The sequence below is a fragment of the Anoplopoma fimbria genome, chromosome 19, assembly GCF_027596085.1.
Source record: "Anoplopoma fimbria isolate UVic2021 breed Golden Eagle Sablefish chromosome 19, Afim_UVic_2022, whole genome shotgun sequence".
Classification (NCBI taxonomy): domain Eukaryota; kingdom Metazoa; phylum Chordata; class Actinopteri; order Perciformes; family Anoplopomatidae; genus Anoplopoma; species Anoplopoma fimbria.
In genome coordinates this window covers 17,895,981-17,913,480 of record NC_072467.1, presented here as the reverse complement: position 1 = coordinate 17,913,480, position 17,500 = coordinate 17,895,981, and the positions used below count along the sequence as shown (strand labels likewise).

The window sequence follows — 17,500 nt, the reverse complement described above, 5'->3', positions numbered from 1 at the left end:
TGCATTAGGTCCATTGTGTAAAAAAAATGAATAAAAAAGCCATGGGAGGGATGTAATATTCCGAGAAAAACAATTGTTCTCTTACTTTACAAAGTGAGATTTACGAATGTAACTAGGGTTCGATTAATTCTGGATAACCGGCAGATTCAAGTGCTTCAGCACTGTATATCTCCATCTCGCATATGCTCAGGTCGAGTCATTATGATTCCGAGTGACAGACAACTCTGGAGATCATCCAGAATTCATAGAACCGTTGGTACATTCTTAACTCTCATTCTATTTCTTATATAAGCCTTAGCACTGGATGACTTATACCAGCAAGGTCATGAGGAATGCTTACCACACTAAGGAAGGGAAGCCGTTGACGGGACTGCCGCTGACATGGCATGAGGAGCAGCCACATTGATATGGTAATAGCGAACCAAGGTACATTCAAGGCTGCCCAGGATGTGGACACACTCCAAGTAGAGTGACACTTACTATGGGCAGTCAGGCCCTGTAACCATGGAGAATCACATCCACAATCCAATTAGAAAGCCTCTGTTTGGACAGGGGTTGACCCATCTTCAAGGTCGATTCACCATCCAACACTGATTACAGGATACACAGAATGATGGCCACCGAACAGCTCTCTGGTACCTCACCATTTGTGCACCCCTGGGAAAAAAAAGCTACCACCGATTAGCGTAGAAGGTCCCTCTTACAAGGCTTTAATGTCTGGCAACAATAGCTGGACACCCCGACGTTCCTTCCCCTGTGCCACTTGGAGCCTGTTGACCCAGATTTGAAGGGGATGTAGGGAAAGAAGACCCAGAGGGACGACCATGGACACTGCTGTCAGCAGGAGAAGCAGGGTGAGAAAGTGGCAAACCCTGCCCCTCTGGCAGCAACCTATAAGTTGCTGATCAGCCTCCATTCTCTTCTGGGAAAGGAAGGCTCTCATTGACTGAGTCGAGTGTCATGCCAAGGTAACCTACCCTCTGACTGGGTGTAACATTGCTCTTTGAGTAGTTCACCGTCAGGCCCAGTTGGCTCACACGACCAAGGAGCATAGCTGTAACTCTGACTCCCTGCTGTGCAGTTGGAGAAATGATTAACCAATTGTCCAGGTATGGTAAGATTGGTTAATCACTGGCTTGCATGGGAGAAACGGCGGCTGCCACGCACCTCGTGCCAGTGAGAGACCGAATGGCATCACTTCTAATTGGCAAGACTGTCCCCGGAAAGCGAACTTGAGGTCTCTTGACACAAATCAGGCCCCCTGTTCCACCGTCTGGAGGACATCTGCCATTTGCAACATACAAAAAGACAGAACCTTAAACACTTGTTCAACCCTGCCAGGTCTATGATTGGGCAAAAACCTGCAATCCTTCTTCTGAATTAAAAAATACACTGAATAGAACCCATTGATCCGTGTATGACACTTTACAGGCTTGATTGCAACCACAGGGGGCTGGTGCTTTGGGCACCTGAAAAGCTGACCTGGGAGGAGCACAGCTGTGCTGCTCATTGTGCCCAGGATAGTGAGGGGCTCTAGGTTTCCCACCTGGGCAAGCAGGTGGCTATAATTAGGTGACAAAAGATCTGGAAGTAAACGGAGGGTGCGACGACCATCAGTCGTCGCATCCTCCCCTTCTAGTGGACGAATAAACAAAGCACCAACCCTCAGGTTACCAAGCTACAAGCAACGAGCTAAATTGACCTGCTATCAGTGTCCTCAATTGTGAGAAGATAGAAGGAACAGATTGCGTGATGACGTGGGGGTTTTGTACTGTGGCATGCTCCCTACGTCATCGCATGGTCACAAGTGACTTTGTTGGTATAATGACTCGACCAGCGCATATGTGAGATGGAAGCATCCACTGCTAAAGCATCGCCGTCCTGCTTTCGGGAAGAATTAAATAGAACTATAATAACAGCCTCACAGTTGTATGCCTCTATGGCTAAATCCCTCAACAACAACAACAACAAATTCCCTCAAGGTGTTCCTAAAATACTGGGTTCACAAGAATGGACTGGACGGATGCAGAGACCTAAAATCCTAATGCTCACGGCCAAGGAGGCATATAAAAATCCTGAATAATTAACATATAATATTAGGCTATTTGTGCAGTAATTGCATCGAACTTGGCACTGTCTGCTTTCCCCTCCCCTGTCAAACATGCATGTGACACAAAGTCATCAGCGTCAGCATCAATTGCCACACTAGGCCTGTACAGAATGTAATTGTCTACGTTTAAAACGGCCATCAAGGTTTTCAAATTGAACTTCGAATGTCCGCTTATACAGGTGTGAGCCTCCCTTTGTGTGCTCAGCAGCAAGAGGGAGAGCAAACAGTTTTTTGACTGCAGTGAAAACGCTCAACGCCAACAAATATGGATTGAATATTTAACTAGGTGAAAACATGTTGTGAAATTTGGAAATGATGACTACGTCTGTTTTTTCAACAGTTTTTTACTTTTGGACACAAGACTGTCAACCACAGAGAAGACGATGTGCTGCAGCGCTTGCTGTGTGTGTGTGTGTTTGTCAAAGAGAGAGAGAGAGAGCAGGGATATTCCCAGCAATGTTTCTGAAAGGCTGAGTGTCTGTATAGTGTTTCTTTTTGCAGAAAACACATGTATCTTTCAGGAGCTTCACCTTTCACAGAGGCCAACAGTCAGAGAGGACACCTAGTAGCAATCACTAAGATTTATCTTAAAACCCATTGGCAAAATATAAAGTACTGCAACCGGTTTTACATGAGGATAAAGGAAAATGCACAACCATCGAGCATTACGTTCATAAAATAAAAAATAGTATGTATCTTTACAGGACCTTCGCCTCGCTAAGAGGCCATCCTTACCATATTAACACTCCTTCTAGAGCAACAAAATTATAATGGCAGCTGGCGTTACCGTGATCTTGCGCTCCACTATTTTCCTGAGTTTTTTTTATTGTTAATTTATGACTTTATAATCTTAAGAGATTAAGGTTTTTCTCACAATAAAACCCCCTTCCAACGGCTCTGTATATACTATTATTATTTTCCTATAATGGCCGTGTCATAGGAAACATCCCTGAGTTTGCAGTGGTTTAATGAAGATTATTTGGTATGGTAGGAGATAATGTATCAGTAGCAGCATGAAGTCTACCTGATGTAGTCTCCTGATGGGTCAGTTCTCCTTCCAAAGCCAACAGGACAGTAGCAGTGGAAAAACTGCTGGAAGAAGGCACTGCAGGACAGCCACATCCAGCTTCCAGCATTAACACTCCAGTCTGCATCCAGCAGCAACTCCTCAAACACCTGCAGAAACACACAATATATTCATACAATATTTCGATTTTTACTGAAATGTGGTCCTAAAGGGAACATTGAGGCTTCAAAACTAGACACCAAGTCTCAAAAATGTTTTCGCCCTACCTTCATGCCGCTCTCCCAGCTGATCCACAGGTCTCCCCTGGTAAGAAAACAAGCCACGGCATGTCGGGCCAGGTGGTGGATCCAGCCCTCCTGTCTGAGCTGAGTCATGATGGCGTCAATCCAGGGAAAACCAGTCCGACCCTCAGCCCACTTGGCCAGTGCCTCTGGGTTCTGGTCCCATGGGATCTGACAACAAACATGTGTAGGACAGAGATATTAACTATGTATTATTCTCTCCCTCTGCAGGAGAATCCTTTTTAATCGCTAAGGCCCTGATCACACAGAGTTGCGAGTTAGATACGCGTCGCCTGCAAAAACATTGTTTTCGTATGGTATGCGCATAGCATACACTCCTCTTTTCCATCATCATTTCAGTTTTCTAGTGATCGTAAAACGGGCATAAAAGTTTAAATATTCTCAACTTTTCAGCACCAGGCTCGGAGTCAACGTCACACGTAGCCCAGGCAGCCAGGTCTATATTTGCATCTACTTCATAACCACAGAGGTCTGGGTGACGGGTCTGTAGCAACTGAATTTTGGCAACTTACTCCAAAGGGTCTGAGCGACACATGCTACAATTCGTCTGAATGGAGAGAGGACCTGTGAATGAATGCAACTAAACCTGCACAGAAAAAAAAATTCACAGGGAAAAAGACTTAAGGTACTCAAGATAATGCAAATGATATCAATGCAAATAACCTCACAACACAACGTAAAAAGGATTTACAGAAATACCAAATACAACTCAAAGAACACACAAACAAGACTACTAAATTCCTCCTACACAGACATGAACATTTCGAATACAGTAACAAATCTGGAAAACACCTGGCCAACCACATCAAGCAAAACAAGGAAAAAACAACAATGTCAACGATTGTGAACTCAGCAGGGAAAACAATGCAAACACCAGAAGAAATTTATAAGACCTTCCAAGATTTTTATAAAAATGTATATTCATCAAAAAATAAACCAACCCAAGAAGATATTGACACATTCCTAAGCAATATTGATTTACCGCAACTAAATGAAGACCAAGCAAATCCACTCCAGAATCCATTTATAATAACAGAATTCCACAATGCCTTCAAACTCATGCCAAACAATAAATCACCAGGACCTGATGGCTTCCCTGCTGAGTTATATAGACACTTTTGGAATATTTTAGCCCCAGTTTTCAACAGATTAACAGCTGAAATAAACCAAAGATTCCAATGGATATGAACACTGTTACGATCTCTCTTTTATTAAAACCTGATTTATTAAAACCTGATAAAGACCTAACATCACCATCAAGCTATCACCCCCCATCTCTCATCAACGCCCTAGCATCACGAATTGAAACAGTAACTCAATCTATCATCCACTCAGACCAAACTGGCTTTATTAAAAGGAAGACACTCATCAAATAACCTAAGCAGACTTTTTTTAAACTTATCCATTACACATCTCGGACCAACAGCCATAGTATCATTAGATGCAGAAAAGTAATTCGATAAGGTAAACTGGGAATTTTTATTTCCTACACTAAAAAAAAAATATTGAGTTTCGTTGAATTATTTATCCACTGGGTGAGGATTTTTTTTACACATCCCCAATGGCCTGGATCACCACCATTGGAATAATATCACAACGCTTCACTTTGCACAGGGGCACTAGGCAGGGATTCCCACTCTCTCCATCTTTATTTGCCAAATTCATTTAAGCACTTGCAGCAGCCGTCCGTCAAAAAATAAACATCACCGGAATCCAAACTTAAAATATACACCATAAGATCAGCCTTTATGCAGATGACATTCTACTATTCCTGCAAAATCCCTCCTCTTCATTACCTGAAACTATCCGCCTCTCAAAGGCCTTCTCTAAAATTTTAGACAACACAATAAACTGGTCTAAATCCACCATTCTCCCCCTCAGCCCCAACAGCTGGGATGTGGCAGTCCAAACACCATCCATCTCTCTGTGCACTGGTAATATTACATTTTTAGGAATAAACATTTCCCCCAGGCTGTCAGTTAGTCCATCTAAACTTTAACCCACTTCTCAAAACAGTAGAGGACAACCTTCAACGTATGATAATAATAATAATAATTAAGCCTTTATTAGTCCCACAATGGGGAAATTCAGTTCTCTGCATTTGACCCATCCCGGAGGAGCAGTGGGCTGCAATGAAGCGCCCGGGGAGCAATTTTGGGGTTAGGTGTCTCGCTCAAGGACACCTCGGCATGTTGCCTGTGGAGGGGTTCGAACCACCGACCTTGTGGTTGCAGGTCAAGCGCTCTACCTCATGTGCCACAGCCGCCCCTGATGATGATGAATCTACCAATATCCCTCATCGGCAGAATTGCTTCAATCAAAATTACCATACTACCCATGATAAATTACCTATTCTCAATTATCCCAATCAAGCCTCCATCATCCTGGTTCAAATCCCTAGAGTCCATCATTTTAAAGATTTACTGGAAAAATAAGACACCTAGAATCCAGCTAAACCACTTTACAAAAATCCAAAACCCAAAGAGGTCTGGAAGCACCAAACTTTACTAATTACTTCATTGCTCATCAACTCAAATAAATTCACAAATGGACAAATCCCAATCAATCTGACAACTTCTGGACTGACATAGAACAGACATTGTGTAAAGACTGATATTTCAGACTTACCATTCATAAGCCATCCGTGTTTCAAAAACCCTTCCATAGCTACAACTCTTATAGCCTGGTGGAAATTCCACCAAATATATAACACAACAATCTCACCTAATAAACAAACGCCCATCTGGAACAATCCAGACTTGTAATTAAACAGAAAACCACTACATTTTTTATCATTGTCTAGTAAAGGTATCACATATCTCAAACACATCATTATTAATAATACCTTCATAATATACTTCTTATTTGGTTCAGTAGCACGGCATTGGGGATAATCACTTCTTAGAATATCTACAGTTAAATCCGCCATTCAGACTAAAATCAACATTAAATCATTTAACTCAGATCTTCCTCCACTAACATCAGACCTGTTTAACATCACTACAAGAAAAAAAATGACTATCTAAAATCTACAAGATAATCTCTGCATCCAACCGAACAATATCCCTTCCTTCACAAAAAGACCTTCAAATCATCCCCAGTGCCGACTTCTGGAACAAATATCTGTAAAAACATATTTTCTACATCCACAAACACGAATATACAACTCATTCAATATAAGATCATTCAAATAGTACACTACACAGGGGATTTAAAAAAAAATAATGGGATTCACATTCACTAATCTTCAAGAACTGGAAATCAAGACACAAAATCAGTATTACACTATGGAAAAATCTACTAATTGAATACATATCAATGGAAAATTTATCTGCCTCAATAAAAAAAAAAAAGAAAATCTAACCACAGACTGTGATTTAATTTGGAATCCATTTGTCGATACCCTTAACTCTTAATTTCCACACAAATTTCACTCATCAAGTCTTTTTGCCTGTCCACCACCCACAATAAAGATACACACCATCATTCACACACGCATATCTGCTATCACACATATACCATGATCCCTTCATATTCCTCATCTGACACTCACAAACATGCATCCGACAAACATACACACAATCTGACTGAGTCCCCTCTGGTCTGTGGTTATTGCGGTGCATCGAATAGGTGCTGGAATTCTTCAACCTACAACCCTCAAAACAAAAACATAACAATAAAACACTGCTGACTATGATGAGCAAACACCCTCTTGAGGGTCTGCTCACCAAACCAGTCAGCCAATACTACACAAGAAGGAACAAAAAAAATATATATATATATATATATATATATATAAATATATAAAATAAAAAAAATAAAAAATAAAAATCACTTAATTGGGCCTGCACCTTGGGTTGGGGATTCAGGCCCCCCTGTCGCCCCGCTACCACAACAGGGGCTTAGTGCTATTCTTTTGTTGGTCCGGTCTGGTGCCTGCCCCGCTGATACTGTCATATTTTCTTTTATTATTTTCTTTTACAATACGATATGTATGTGATGGGCGATGCAGCTGATGTACAGTGCATCCGGAAAGTATACAGCTCAGCGCTTCACTTTTTCCACATTTTATTATGTTACAGCCTTATTCCAAAATGGATTAAATTAAATTTTTTCCTCAAAATACCCCCATAATGACAAAGTGAAAAAAGTTTGTTTAAAATTTTTGTAAATCTATTAAAAATAAACAACAAAAATATAACGCGTACATAAGTATTCACAGCCTTTGCTCAATACTTTGTTGAAGCACCTTTGGCAGTAATTACAGCCTCAAGTCTTTTAGAGTATGATGCTACAAGCTTGGCACACCTATTTTTGGGCAGTTTCTCCCATTCTTCTTTGCAGGACCTCTCAAGCTCCATCAGGTTGGATGGGGAGCATCGGTGCACAGCCATTTTCAGATCTCTCCAGAGATGTTCAATCGGGTTCAAGTCTGGGCTCTGGCTGGGCCACTCAAGGACATTCACAGAGCTGTCCCGAAGCCACTCCTTTGTTATCTTGGCTGTGTGCTTAGGGTCGTTGTTCTGTTGGAAGATGAACCTTCGCCCCAGTCTGAGGTCCAGAGCGCTCTGGAGCAGGTTTTCATCAAGGATGTCTCTGTACATTGCTGCAGTCATCTTTCCCTCGATCCTGACTAGTCTCCCAGTTCCTGCTGCTGAAAAACATCCCCACAGCATGATGCTGCCACCTCCATGCTTCACTGTAGGGATGGTATTGGCCAGGTGATGAGCGGTGCCTGGTTTCCTCCAGACATGACGCTTGGCATTCAGGCCAAAGAGTTCAATCTTTGTTTCATCAGACCAGATTTGTTTCTCATGGCCTGAGAGTCCTTCAGGTGCCTTTTGGCAAACTCCAGGCGGGCTGTCATGTGCCTTTTACTGAGGAGTGGCTTCCATCTGGCCCCTCAGGCCTGATTGGTGGAGTGCTGCAGAGATGGTTGTCCTTCTGGAAGGTTCTCCTCTCTTCACAGAGCAACACTGGAGCTCTGTCAGAGTGACCATCGGGTTCTTGGTCACCTCCCTGACTAAGGCCCTTCTCCCCCAATCGCTCAGTTTGGCCAGGCGGCCAACTCTAGGAAGAGTCCTGGTGGTTCCAAACTTCTTCCATTTACAGATGATGGAGGCCACTGTGCTCATTGGGACCTTCAATGCTGCAGAAATGTTTCTGTACCCTTCCCCAGATCTGTGCCTCGATACAATCCTGTCTCGGAGGTCTACAGACAATTCCTTGTACTTCATGGCTGGGTTTGTGCTCTGACATGCACTGTCAACTGTGGGACCTTATATAGACAGGTGTGTGCCTTCCAAATCATGTCCAATCAACTGAATTTACCACAGGTGGACTCCAATCAAGTTGTAGAAACATCTCAAGGATGATCAGTGGAAACAGGATGCACCTGAGCTCAATTTTGAGTGTCATGGCAAAGGCTGTGAATACTTATGTACATGTGATTTTTTCGTTTTATATTTTTAATAGATTCACAAAAATTTTAAACAAACTTTTTGCAAAAAATTGCAAATATATTCTGGCAAAAATAAAATAACCATGAAAATGTGAATAATTTGATTGAACCATACATTCTGCACTGTAGTGCTTGACAAGTTTTTATTTTATTTTTTATGTTATATAAAATGTGCTCCTCTCTAGTGGAACCAGCTCCCAGTTTCAGTTTGGGGGACAGACACTCAACACATTTAAGAGTAAGCTTTTCCTCTTTGATGATGCTTATAGTTAGGGCTGGCTCAGGCTTGCCTTGGACCAGCCCTTTGATATGCTATTGGCCCAGACTCTTGTGGGATTTCCTATGATACAGAGCTTCTCTCTTCCTCTCCCCTATTCTTATGCATTCATGTCCTATTAATGCATGTTACTGACTTGGCTTCTTACCAATAGTCATTGTGCTTTCTCTCCTTGCGTGTTTCTATGGATTGTGTTTACACCTGGGCCGTGGTTGTGCCTGCCACCGTGGCCCTTTCGGCCACTATTTGGCTGACCCACAGCATATCACTTATCATTATATGTATAATTTCTGTCATATTCTGTCATAGTTTTTCTTTGCGAGGGTCCGAGGTCAGAGGACGTCAGATGTTGTACAGATTATAGAGCCCTGTGAGGCAAATTTATCATTTAGGATATTGGGCTATACATATATAATGTAATTGAACTGAAGAGTGCTGACAAGTTTATGACCAAAAATGATGGTTGATGACAAGTTCCCTTCCTGTTAAGTGTGAACCTCTTCTTTTTTTAAATAGAGTGATGCAAAGGCCCACCTGGACACAGATGGGGTTTCCCTCCATGCGGTCAAAGTTTGGGTTGTTGGTTGCAGCTGTGTAGAAGAACTCCCTCCACAACAGCTGGCCAAATAGGGACAGAGGAGGACTGCAACGCTTACGGAGCTGAGGGAGAGCACAAGATTAAAATTGAGATTGAAGTAAAGAACAGAGTAGAAAGACTATTGCAATTGTTGTGATAACAAAGTTAATGGTCAAAGAGAACAATTAAATTCCAGATAAAATGGAAAATGCCCTTTTAACCCTTTTACATTACATCCCTGGTCATATTATGCACCAATTTAATAATATAAGCATTTTTATACTGGTTTTTTTTGTCATTTTAAAATCCAATGACCTTTCGTTCTGTAAAACAAAATATGATGTATGCTTACATATGCTAGTACCACCAATATTAACCAATAATCACCCATCAATCAATCTTCTTCTTTAAGCTACAAGGGAGATGTGTGTAGAGCCACAGTCCTCTGTAGCGCTGTATTGCGCTACATTATAAGCCACTCAATGTACAGAAGCGCAAGACTCTTTAACTTGCATTTCACTGGGACTTTTATTATTAGAATTGACAGATAACAAAATATTCACAGCACCTTCATGTAGAGCTCTCTCAGGTTGTAGTACAAAACCCTACAGGACAGACAGCCGAAGCGCAGGTAGGGGCTGAGGCCAGTTGGACTTGCATACAGAGAGCATGTGTTGACACGAGGGTGTTCAAAGTTGGCAACCCACACCTATACAGACAGACGCACACAATGAGGGCTTACAAGTGAGTATCTGAGAAATTGTAATGTCGTTTCTTTCACTTATAATATTGCTGTCTCAGACTTAGTGCGATGGACAGATACATTATGCCTCGTTTACCAAGTGTTCTAAATTGGGGCAGGTAATGTCACCAGCTCAAGGTTTCTTACCAAACTTTGATTAGCAAATTGCCTTTATTTTGTTCCTGGTGTCTTTGGCTATTATTTGAGATTTTATTATTATTTGAATTCAGGATTAGAATTTACAGCATTTGATCCCATTGCTGAGACAAAAATCCAGTTTGCAAACAAACTCAAACAGCACCAATGAATAGGGTCAAATGTCAAAGCCACAGTGTTGAAGAGAAACATTATAGGTTGGCCCCACAACTAAGAGGTAAAGAACAAAAATAAACTTAAAAAGGTTTACCTTTTTGTCCAGATGTTTGTTGAGTCGGTCCAAGGCCTCTGATTCTCCTCCCTGCCACACGGCTGGAGATAAACCTTCTGTCCTGAAGCCTGGATACATATTTGCAAAGAGAGGTCCATGGTCAAATATATCAAGCATTTATTATCTAATGAACCAAACCTTCTCTACTGCATGGTGTTATAATATACACAGTAAACTTAATTGAATAATGTGGTATTTTAATGTGACGAATAATAACTTTATGTCTATACATACTAAGGTACGACTAAAAGTAAATTAAAAATATAATCATGTCCTGTCATTTAGTTCTTCAGTATAATGATAACAGCCAAGCTCTGCTCATCAGCAGTAAGAGTCATACAGCTGGCATATTCAATTCTAAGAATGAAATACAACATGTATACCTAGTTCTTCCAGTGAAGGTATACTGTATAGCTGATCATGGTTGTCAGCTATTTTAGTGGGACATTTGTCCATCTGCTGCTGGGTGATGGGAGGCAGAGGTCTCCTGGGCAACTCCAGTCTGCCAACAATGGTCTGAAATCGCTTAAAAGTCAAAGGAGGACTGTTGTTGTTCGCCTCTATTATCCTGTGACCAATATAGAAAAGACAGTAAAGTAGAGTAATTTCCAACAGAACATACAAGCATATAAAAGAGTATATCATTGTGTTATGCTAAAAAGTCAGTGTCAGACTTAACCTTTGATATGATGGTTGTGGTGCAAATTAATACACACATATACATACAGCGGGTAAAATAAGTAACACGTCACCATTTGTCCCAGTAAATATATTTCTAAAAGGTGCTATCGACATGAAATTTTCACCAGATGTCGGTAACAACCCAAGTAATCCATACATACAAAGAAAACCAAACAAATAAGTTCAGAAATTAAGTTATGTGTAATAAAATGGAATGACACAGGGAAAAAGTATTGAACACGCTTACTGAAATTGATTTAATACTTTGTACAAAAGCCTTTGTTTGTAATGACAGCTTCAAGACGCCTCCTGTATGGAGAAACTAGTCGGATATATATAGATATATATACATATATATCTATATATATATACATATATATATATATACATATATATATATATATATATATATATATATACATACATATATGTATATACATATATATATATATATATATATATATACATATATACATATACATATATATATATATATATACATATATATATATATATATACATATATATATATATATACACATATATATATATATACATATATATATATATATACATATATATATATATATATATACATATATATACACATATATATATATACACATATATATATATATACACATATATACATACATATATATACACACAGATATACATATATATATACATATATATACATATATATATATACAGTGGGTACGGAAAGTATTCAGACCCCTTTAAATTTTTCACTCTTTGTTTCATTGCAGCCATTTCTAAAATCGAAAAAGTTCATTTTTTTTCGCATTAATGTACACTCAGCAACCCATCTTGACAGAAAAAAACAGAAATGTAGAAATTTTTGCAAATTTATTAAAAAAGAAAAACTGAAATATCACATTTGATTGCACCCTCTGGGTTGGGAGTGAGTCACTGCCCCAAGCGAGGGAGTTCAAGTATCTCGGGATCTTATTCACGAGTGAGGGTAAAATGGAGCGGGAGATGGACAGGCGGTTCGGTGCAGCATCAGCAGTGATGCGGGCGTTGTACCGGACCGTTTTGGTGAAGAAGGAGCTGAGCCGAAAGGCAAAGCTCTCGATTTACCAGTCCATCTACGTTCCAACCCTCACCTATGGTCATGAGCTTTGGGTAGTGACCGAAAGAATGAGATCGCGAATACAAGCGGCCGAAATGAGCTTCCTTCGTAGGGTGGCTGGGCTCAGCCTTAGAGATAGGGTGAGGAGCTCAGACATCCGGAGGGAGCTCGGAGTAGAGCCACTGCTCCTTCGCGTCGAAAGGGGCCAGCTGAGGTGGCTCGGGCATCTGATCAGGATGCCTCCTGGACACCTCCCTTTAGAGGTTTTCCAGGCACGTCCAACTGGTAAGAGGCCCCGGGGTAGACCCAGAACACGCTGGAGAGATTATATATCTCGTCTGGCCTGGGAACGCCTCGGGGTTCCCCAGGAGGAGCTGGAAAGTGTTGCTGGGGAGAAGGACGTCTGGAGGACCCTCCTTAGCTTGCTGCCCCCGCGACCCGGCCCCGGATAAGCGGAAGGAAATGGATGGATGGATGGATGGATGAAATATCACATGGTCATAAGTATTCAGACCCTTTGCTGTGACACTCATATTTAACTCACATGCTGTCCATTTCTTCTGATCCTCCTTGAGATGGTTCTACTCCTTCATTGGAGTCCAGCTGTGTTTAATTAAACTGATTGGACTTGATTAGGAAAGGCACACACCTGTCTATATAAGACCTTACAGCGCATGTCAGAACAAATGAGAATCATGAGGTCGAAGGAACTGCCCAAGGAGCTCAGAGACAGAATTGTGGCAAGGCACAGATCTGGCCAAGGTTACAAAAGAATTTCTGCAGCACTCAAGGTTCCTAAGAGCACAGTGGCCTCCATAATCCTTAAATGGAAGAAGTATGGGATGACCAGAACTCTTCCTAGACCTGGCCGTCCAGCCAAACTGAGCAATCGTGGGAGAAGAGCCTTGGTGAGAGAGGTAAAGAAGAACCCAAAGATCACTGTGGCTGAGCTCCAGAGATGCAGTAGGGAGATGGGAGAAAGTTCCACAAAGTCAACTATCACTGCAGCCCTCCACCAGTCGGGGCTTTATGGCAGAGTGGCCCGACAGAAGCCTCTCCTCAGTGCAAGACATATGAAAGCCCGCATAGAGTTTGCCAAAAAACACATGGAGGACTCCCAAACTATGAGAAATAAGATTCTCTGGTCTGATGAGACCAAGATTGAACTTTTTGGCGTTAATTCTAAGCGGTATGTGTGGAGAAAACCAGGCACTGCTCATCACCTGCCCAATACAATCCCAACAGTGAAACATGGTGGTGGCAGCATCATGCTATGGGGGTGTTTTTCAGCTGCAGGGACAGGACGACTGGTTGCAATTGAAGGAAAGATGAATGCGGCCAAGTACAGAGATATCCTGGAAGAAAACCTCCTCCAGAGTGCTCAGGACCTCAGACTGGGCCGAAGGTTCACCTTCCAACAAGACAATGACCCGAAGCACACAGCTAAAATAACAAAAGAGTGGCTTCGGAACAAGTCTGTGACCATTCTTGACTGGCCCAGCCAGAGCCCTGACCTAAACCCAATTGGGCATCTCTGGAGAGACCTGAAAATGGCTGTCCACCAACGTTCACCATCCAACCTGACAGAACTGGAGAGGATCTGCAAGGAAGAATGGCAGAGGATCCCCAAATCCAGGTGTGAGAAACTTGTTGCATCATTCCCAAGAAGACTCATGGCTGTACTAGCTCAAAAGGGTGCTTCTACTCAATACTGAGCAAAGGGTCTGAATACTTATGACCATGTGATATTTCAGTTTTTCTTTTTTAATAAATTTGCAAAAATTTCTACATTTCTGTTTTTTTCTGTCAAGATGGGTTGCTGAGTGTACATTAATGCGAAAAAAAAATGAACTTTTTCGATTTTAGCAAATGGCTGCAATGAACCAAAGAGTGAAAAATTTAAAGGGGTCTGAATACTTTCCGTACCCACTGTATATACATATATATATACATATACATATATACATGTATACATATATATATATACATATATATATATATACCCACTGTATATACATATATATATACATATACATATATACATATATACATATATATATACATACACATATATATATATACACACATATATACATATATATACATACATATATATACATATATATATATATATACATATACATATATATACATATATACATATATATATACATATACATATATATACATACATATACATACATATATATACATATATACACATATACACATATACATACATATACATATATACACATATACACATATATATATACACATATACACATATATACACATATATATACATATATATACATATATATATATATATATATATACACATATATATATACACATATATACATATATATATATACACATATATACATATATATATATACATATATACATATACATATATACATATATATATATATATATATATACATATACACATATATATATATACACATATACATATATATACATATATACATATATATACATATATACCATACACGGACACACGAATGAATGAATGAATGCTACGAACCTATCCAGGTTGTACAGGGTGTGTGCGTTTCTGACAATGGTCTCCACTCCAAACTCTTGGGCCATCTTCATTATTGCCGCATCCCTCTCCTTCCCATAAGGCTCTGGGTCGTATTCAAATGTCAACCTGGTAACTTTCCATTCCTGCAGCAAGGCAAAAAAAGAAAAACAGAATCCAAGAGAGTGAGAGAGAGAATAAAAATGGAAATAAAGTGAAAACAAAATTAGAGACAGACAAAAGGCCAGAATATTTTAGCGGGATGATCTGGATATTGTTTTACAGCCGATACTATAACTGATTATTACCTGCTTCTCATGCCCCAATACAGATACGATAACATCACATTTTTGTATTTCACCTGAGGTGGGTGATATAATATTCCATAGCTCTTACGTAAACAAATCTCCTCTCTACCATGCCTATCAGGACTAACCATTTACACCCATTCATACAACAATGGCACAGCCTTCGGGAGCGGATGTAGCCTTAACCTTGGGGTTAAGGCTACATCCGCATTTAGTGTTCTTGAACATGACTATTCAAGAACACCGAGCATGCAGGTGGCGGTGTAAACAGAAGGTACATTGGTTGCAGAAAATACGACAGAGCATTGTACTACTCTTTAATAAAACTTTAAAACTCCCTCTATAAACTCAAACAGACAAATTTGGAGGAAGGTTTCAGAAGTTTTATTTTTCAAACTACTAATTTTTTTATTTGTAGGCAGTGAGCCTGTGCTTATTTAGTATACGTCTCCGCTTTCTATCTCAGAGAGTAGAGATATTTTGCCAATTCATAATTTATTTTTAGGGGCAAATAACATTCTAATCTACTTTAGCTTGTAGTTTCTTCTATAATGCTGGTGTTTGGCAAGCAGTGTTGTTGAGTGCCTGGTCAGCGTGCACCAGCTGATATCCGGGACTCTTTTCTGGGCTCGGCTCTTTGGTTTGGATGGCGTTGGAGGGTGCCTCGTGGGCTGGATTTTAGGTGGTTAAATAAATTGCATGCTCTCTTTTGAATGTTAACTCTCAGTGGATATCTACCTTATTCTGCTCCACATGCATTTGTTGATGTGTTTCTGTGTATCTGCCTGTGAAGATTGTTTGGAAGGTCTGTCCCAGCAGGTAAAGCTAGGATGACTGAGTGGATCCCATACTTCACTACCGTACAGCACAATGGGCCTAAAGACACCATCAAATATTTTAAGGCAGATTTTTAATTCAAATTTTCTCTTTGCATTTGTGTGTTTACTGCCATCTTGAAACTCCCTGCTGCTACTATGGTAATACCAAGGTAGGTATGACTGGTGTAGTGGCTAGCACTGTCGCCTCACAGCAAGGGTTCTATCCAGGGCTGTATGGCCCTTCTGAGTGGAGTTTGCATGTTATAATTGTCAGTGTGGGTTCCCTCCGGATATCTCTCCAGCTTCCTCCCACACTCCACAGGCATGCAGACCTACAATAGTCTGGCAATCTGTCCTAGGTGTACCCTGCCTTCGCCCAAATTCCTATAGCATAACCTAGTATATAATGTATGCTTTCCCTTATACATTTCTTTATATTCTTATGAAAACCAGGGCTACCATTAAAAGTCTGTCAAGTGTGTCAACTTTTCACCTACTGCATAAATCCACAAAATGACTGCCTAGCTAACCTTCTCCGCGGTTATGCACATCTAGTCTTCGGCCTGCTAGAACTGCACTGTTTCAACCAATACTGGGAGATTTTTTCATTCTTTATACGGTTGACAATCCAGACTGGCCTAACATCCATAATGAAAGCAGGTTAACATTACTCACACCATTCAAACAGTGAAGCCAGGCAGGAGTGTATTTCACATAAAAATAACATTTCTTTTACAATTACTAGTTGAAATGATGAAGGCACTTGCAAATGTTAAGGTAGTTAAAAATGTAAAACCCACTTTGGGGTTTAATTTTTTACCCATTTACTGAAGATTTATTTGGACTTCTTTTTTTTCTTTTTACAAAATGCCAACATTGAAAACAACAAAGTAGTAGCAGAAACAGATGATTTAACAAGATTTAACGCTCTGTTACAAGATACAAGTTTTGGTCAGCGCCCTTTGGTGTTTTGGTCCGTGAGACACATAGAGAGGACAGGTGGTAGGCAGGCATACATACCTTAAAAAGCCTTGGGAAAACATCAGTAGGCTGCCCTCTGATTACAAACAATCTGGAATTGAGCTTCTTCAGACTGCTGTCCAGGTCTTCCAAAGCCTCCAGC

At 40.4% G+C, this 17,500-nt stretch overlaps 1 protein-coding gene across 2 annotated transcripts in view; it reads right to left on the bottom strand.

Moving 5' to 3' along the window:
* The window catches only part of LOC129107741 (cryptochrome-2-like), a 49,923-nt gene that overhangs the window by 9,745 nt on the left and 22,678 nt on the right, over positions 1-17,500 (bottom strand). For both annotated transcript variants that reach the window (XM_054619270.1, XM_054619271.1), the window contains exons 2-9: positions 17,398-17,500; positions 15,255-15,397; positions 11,307-11,491; positions 10,903-10,991; positions 10,323-10,463; positions 9,712-9,837; positions 3,404-3,589; positions 3,135-3,286 (exon numbers count right to left, since the gene is read on the bottom strand). The exon at positions 17,398-17,500 is cut by the window's right edge and continues 6 nt beyond it. In XM_054619270.1, coding sequence (XP_054475245.1) covers positions 3,135-3,286; positions 3,404-3,589; positions 9,712-9,837; positions 10,323-10,463; positions 10,903-10,991; positions 11,307-11,491; positions 15,255-15,397; positions 17,398-17,500 — 1,125 coding nt within the window. The remainder of the gene's footprint in view (positions 1-3,134; positions 3,287-3,403; positions 3,590-9,711; positions 9,838-10,322; positions 10,464-10,902; positions 10,992-11,306; positions 11,492-15,254; positions 15,398-17,397) is intronic.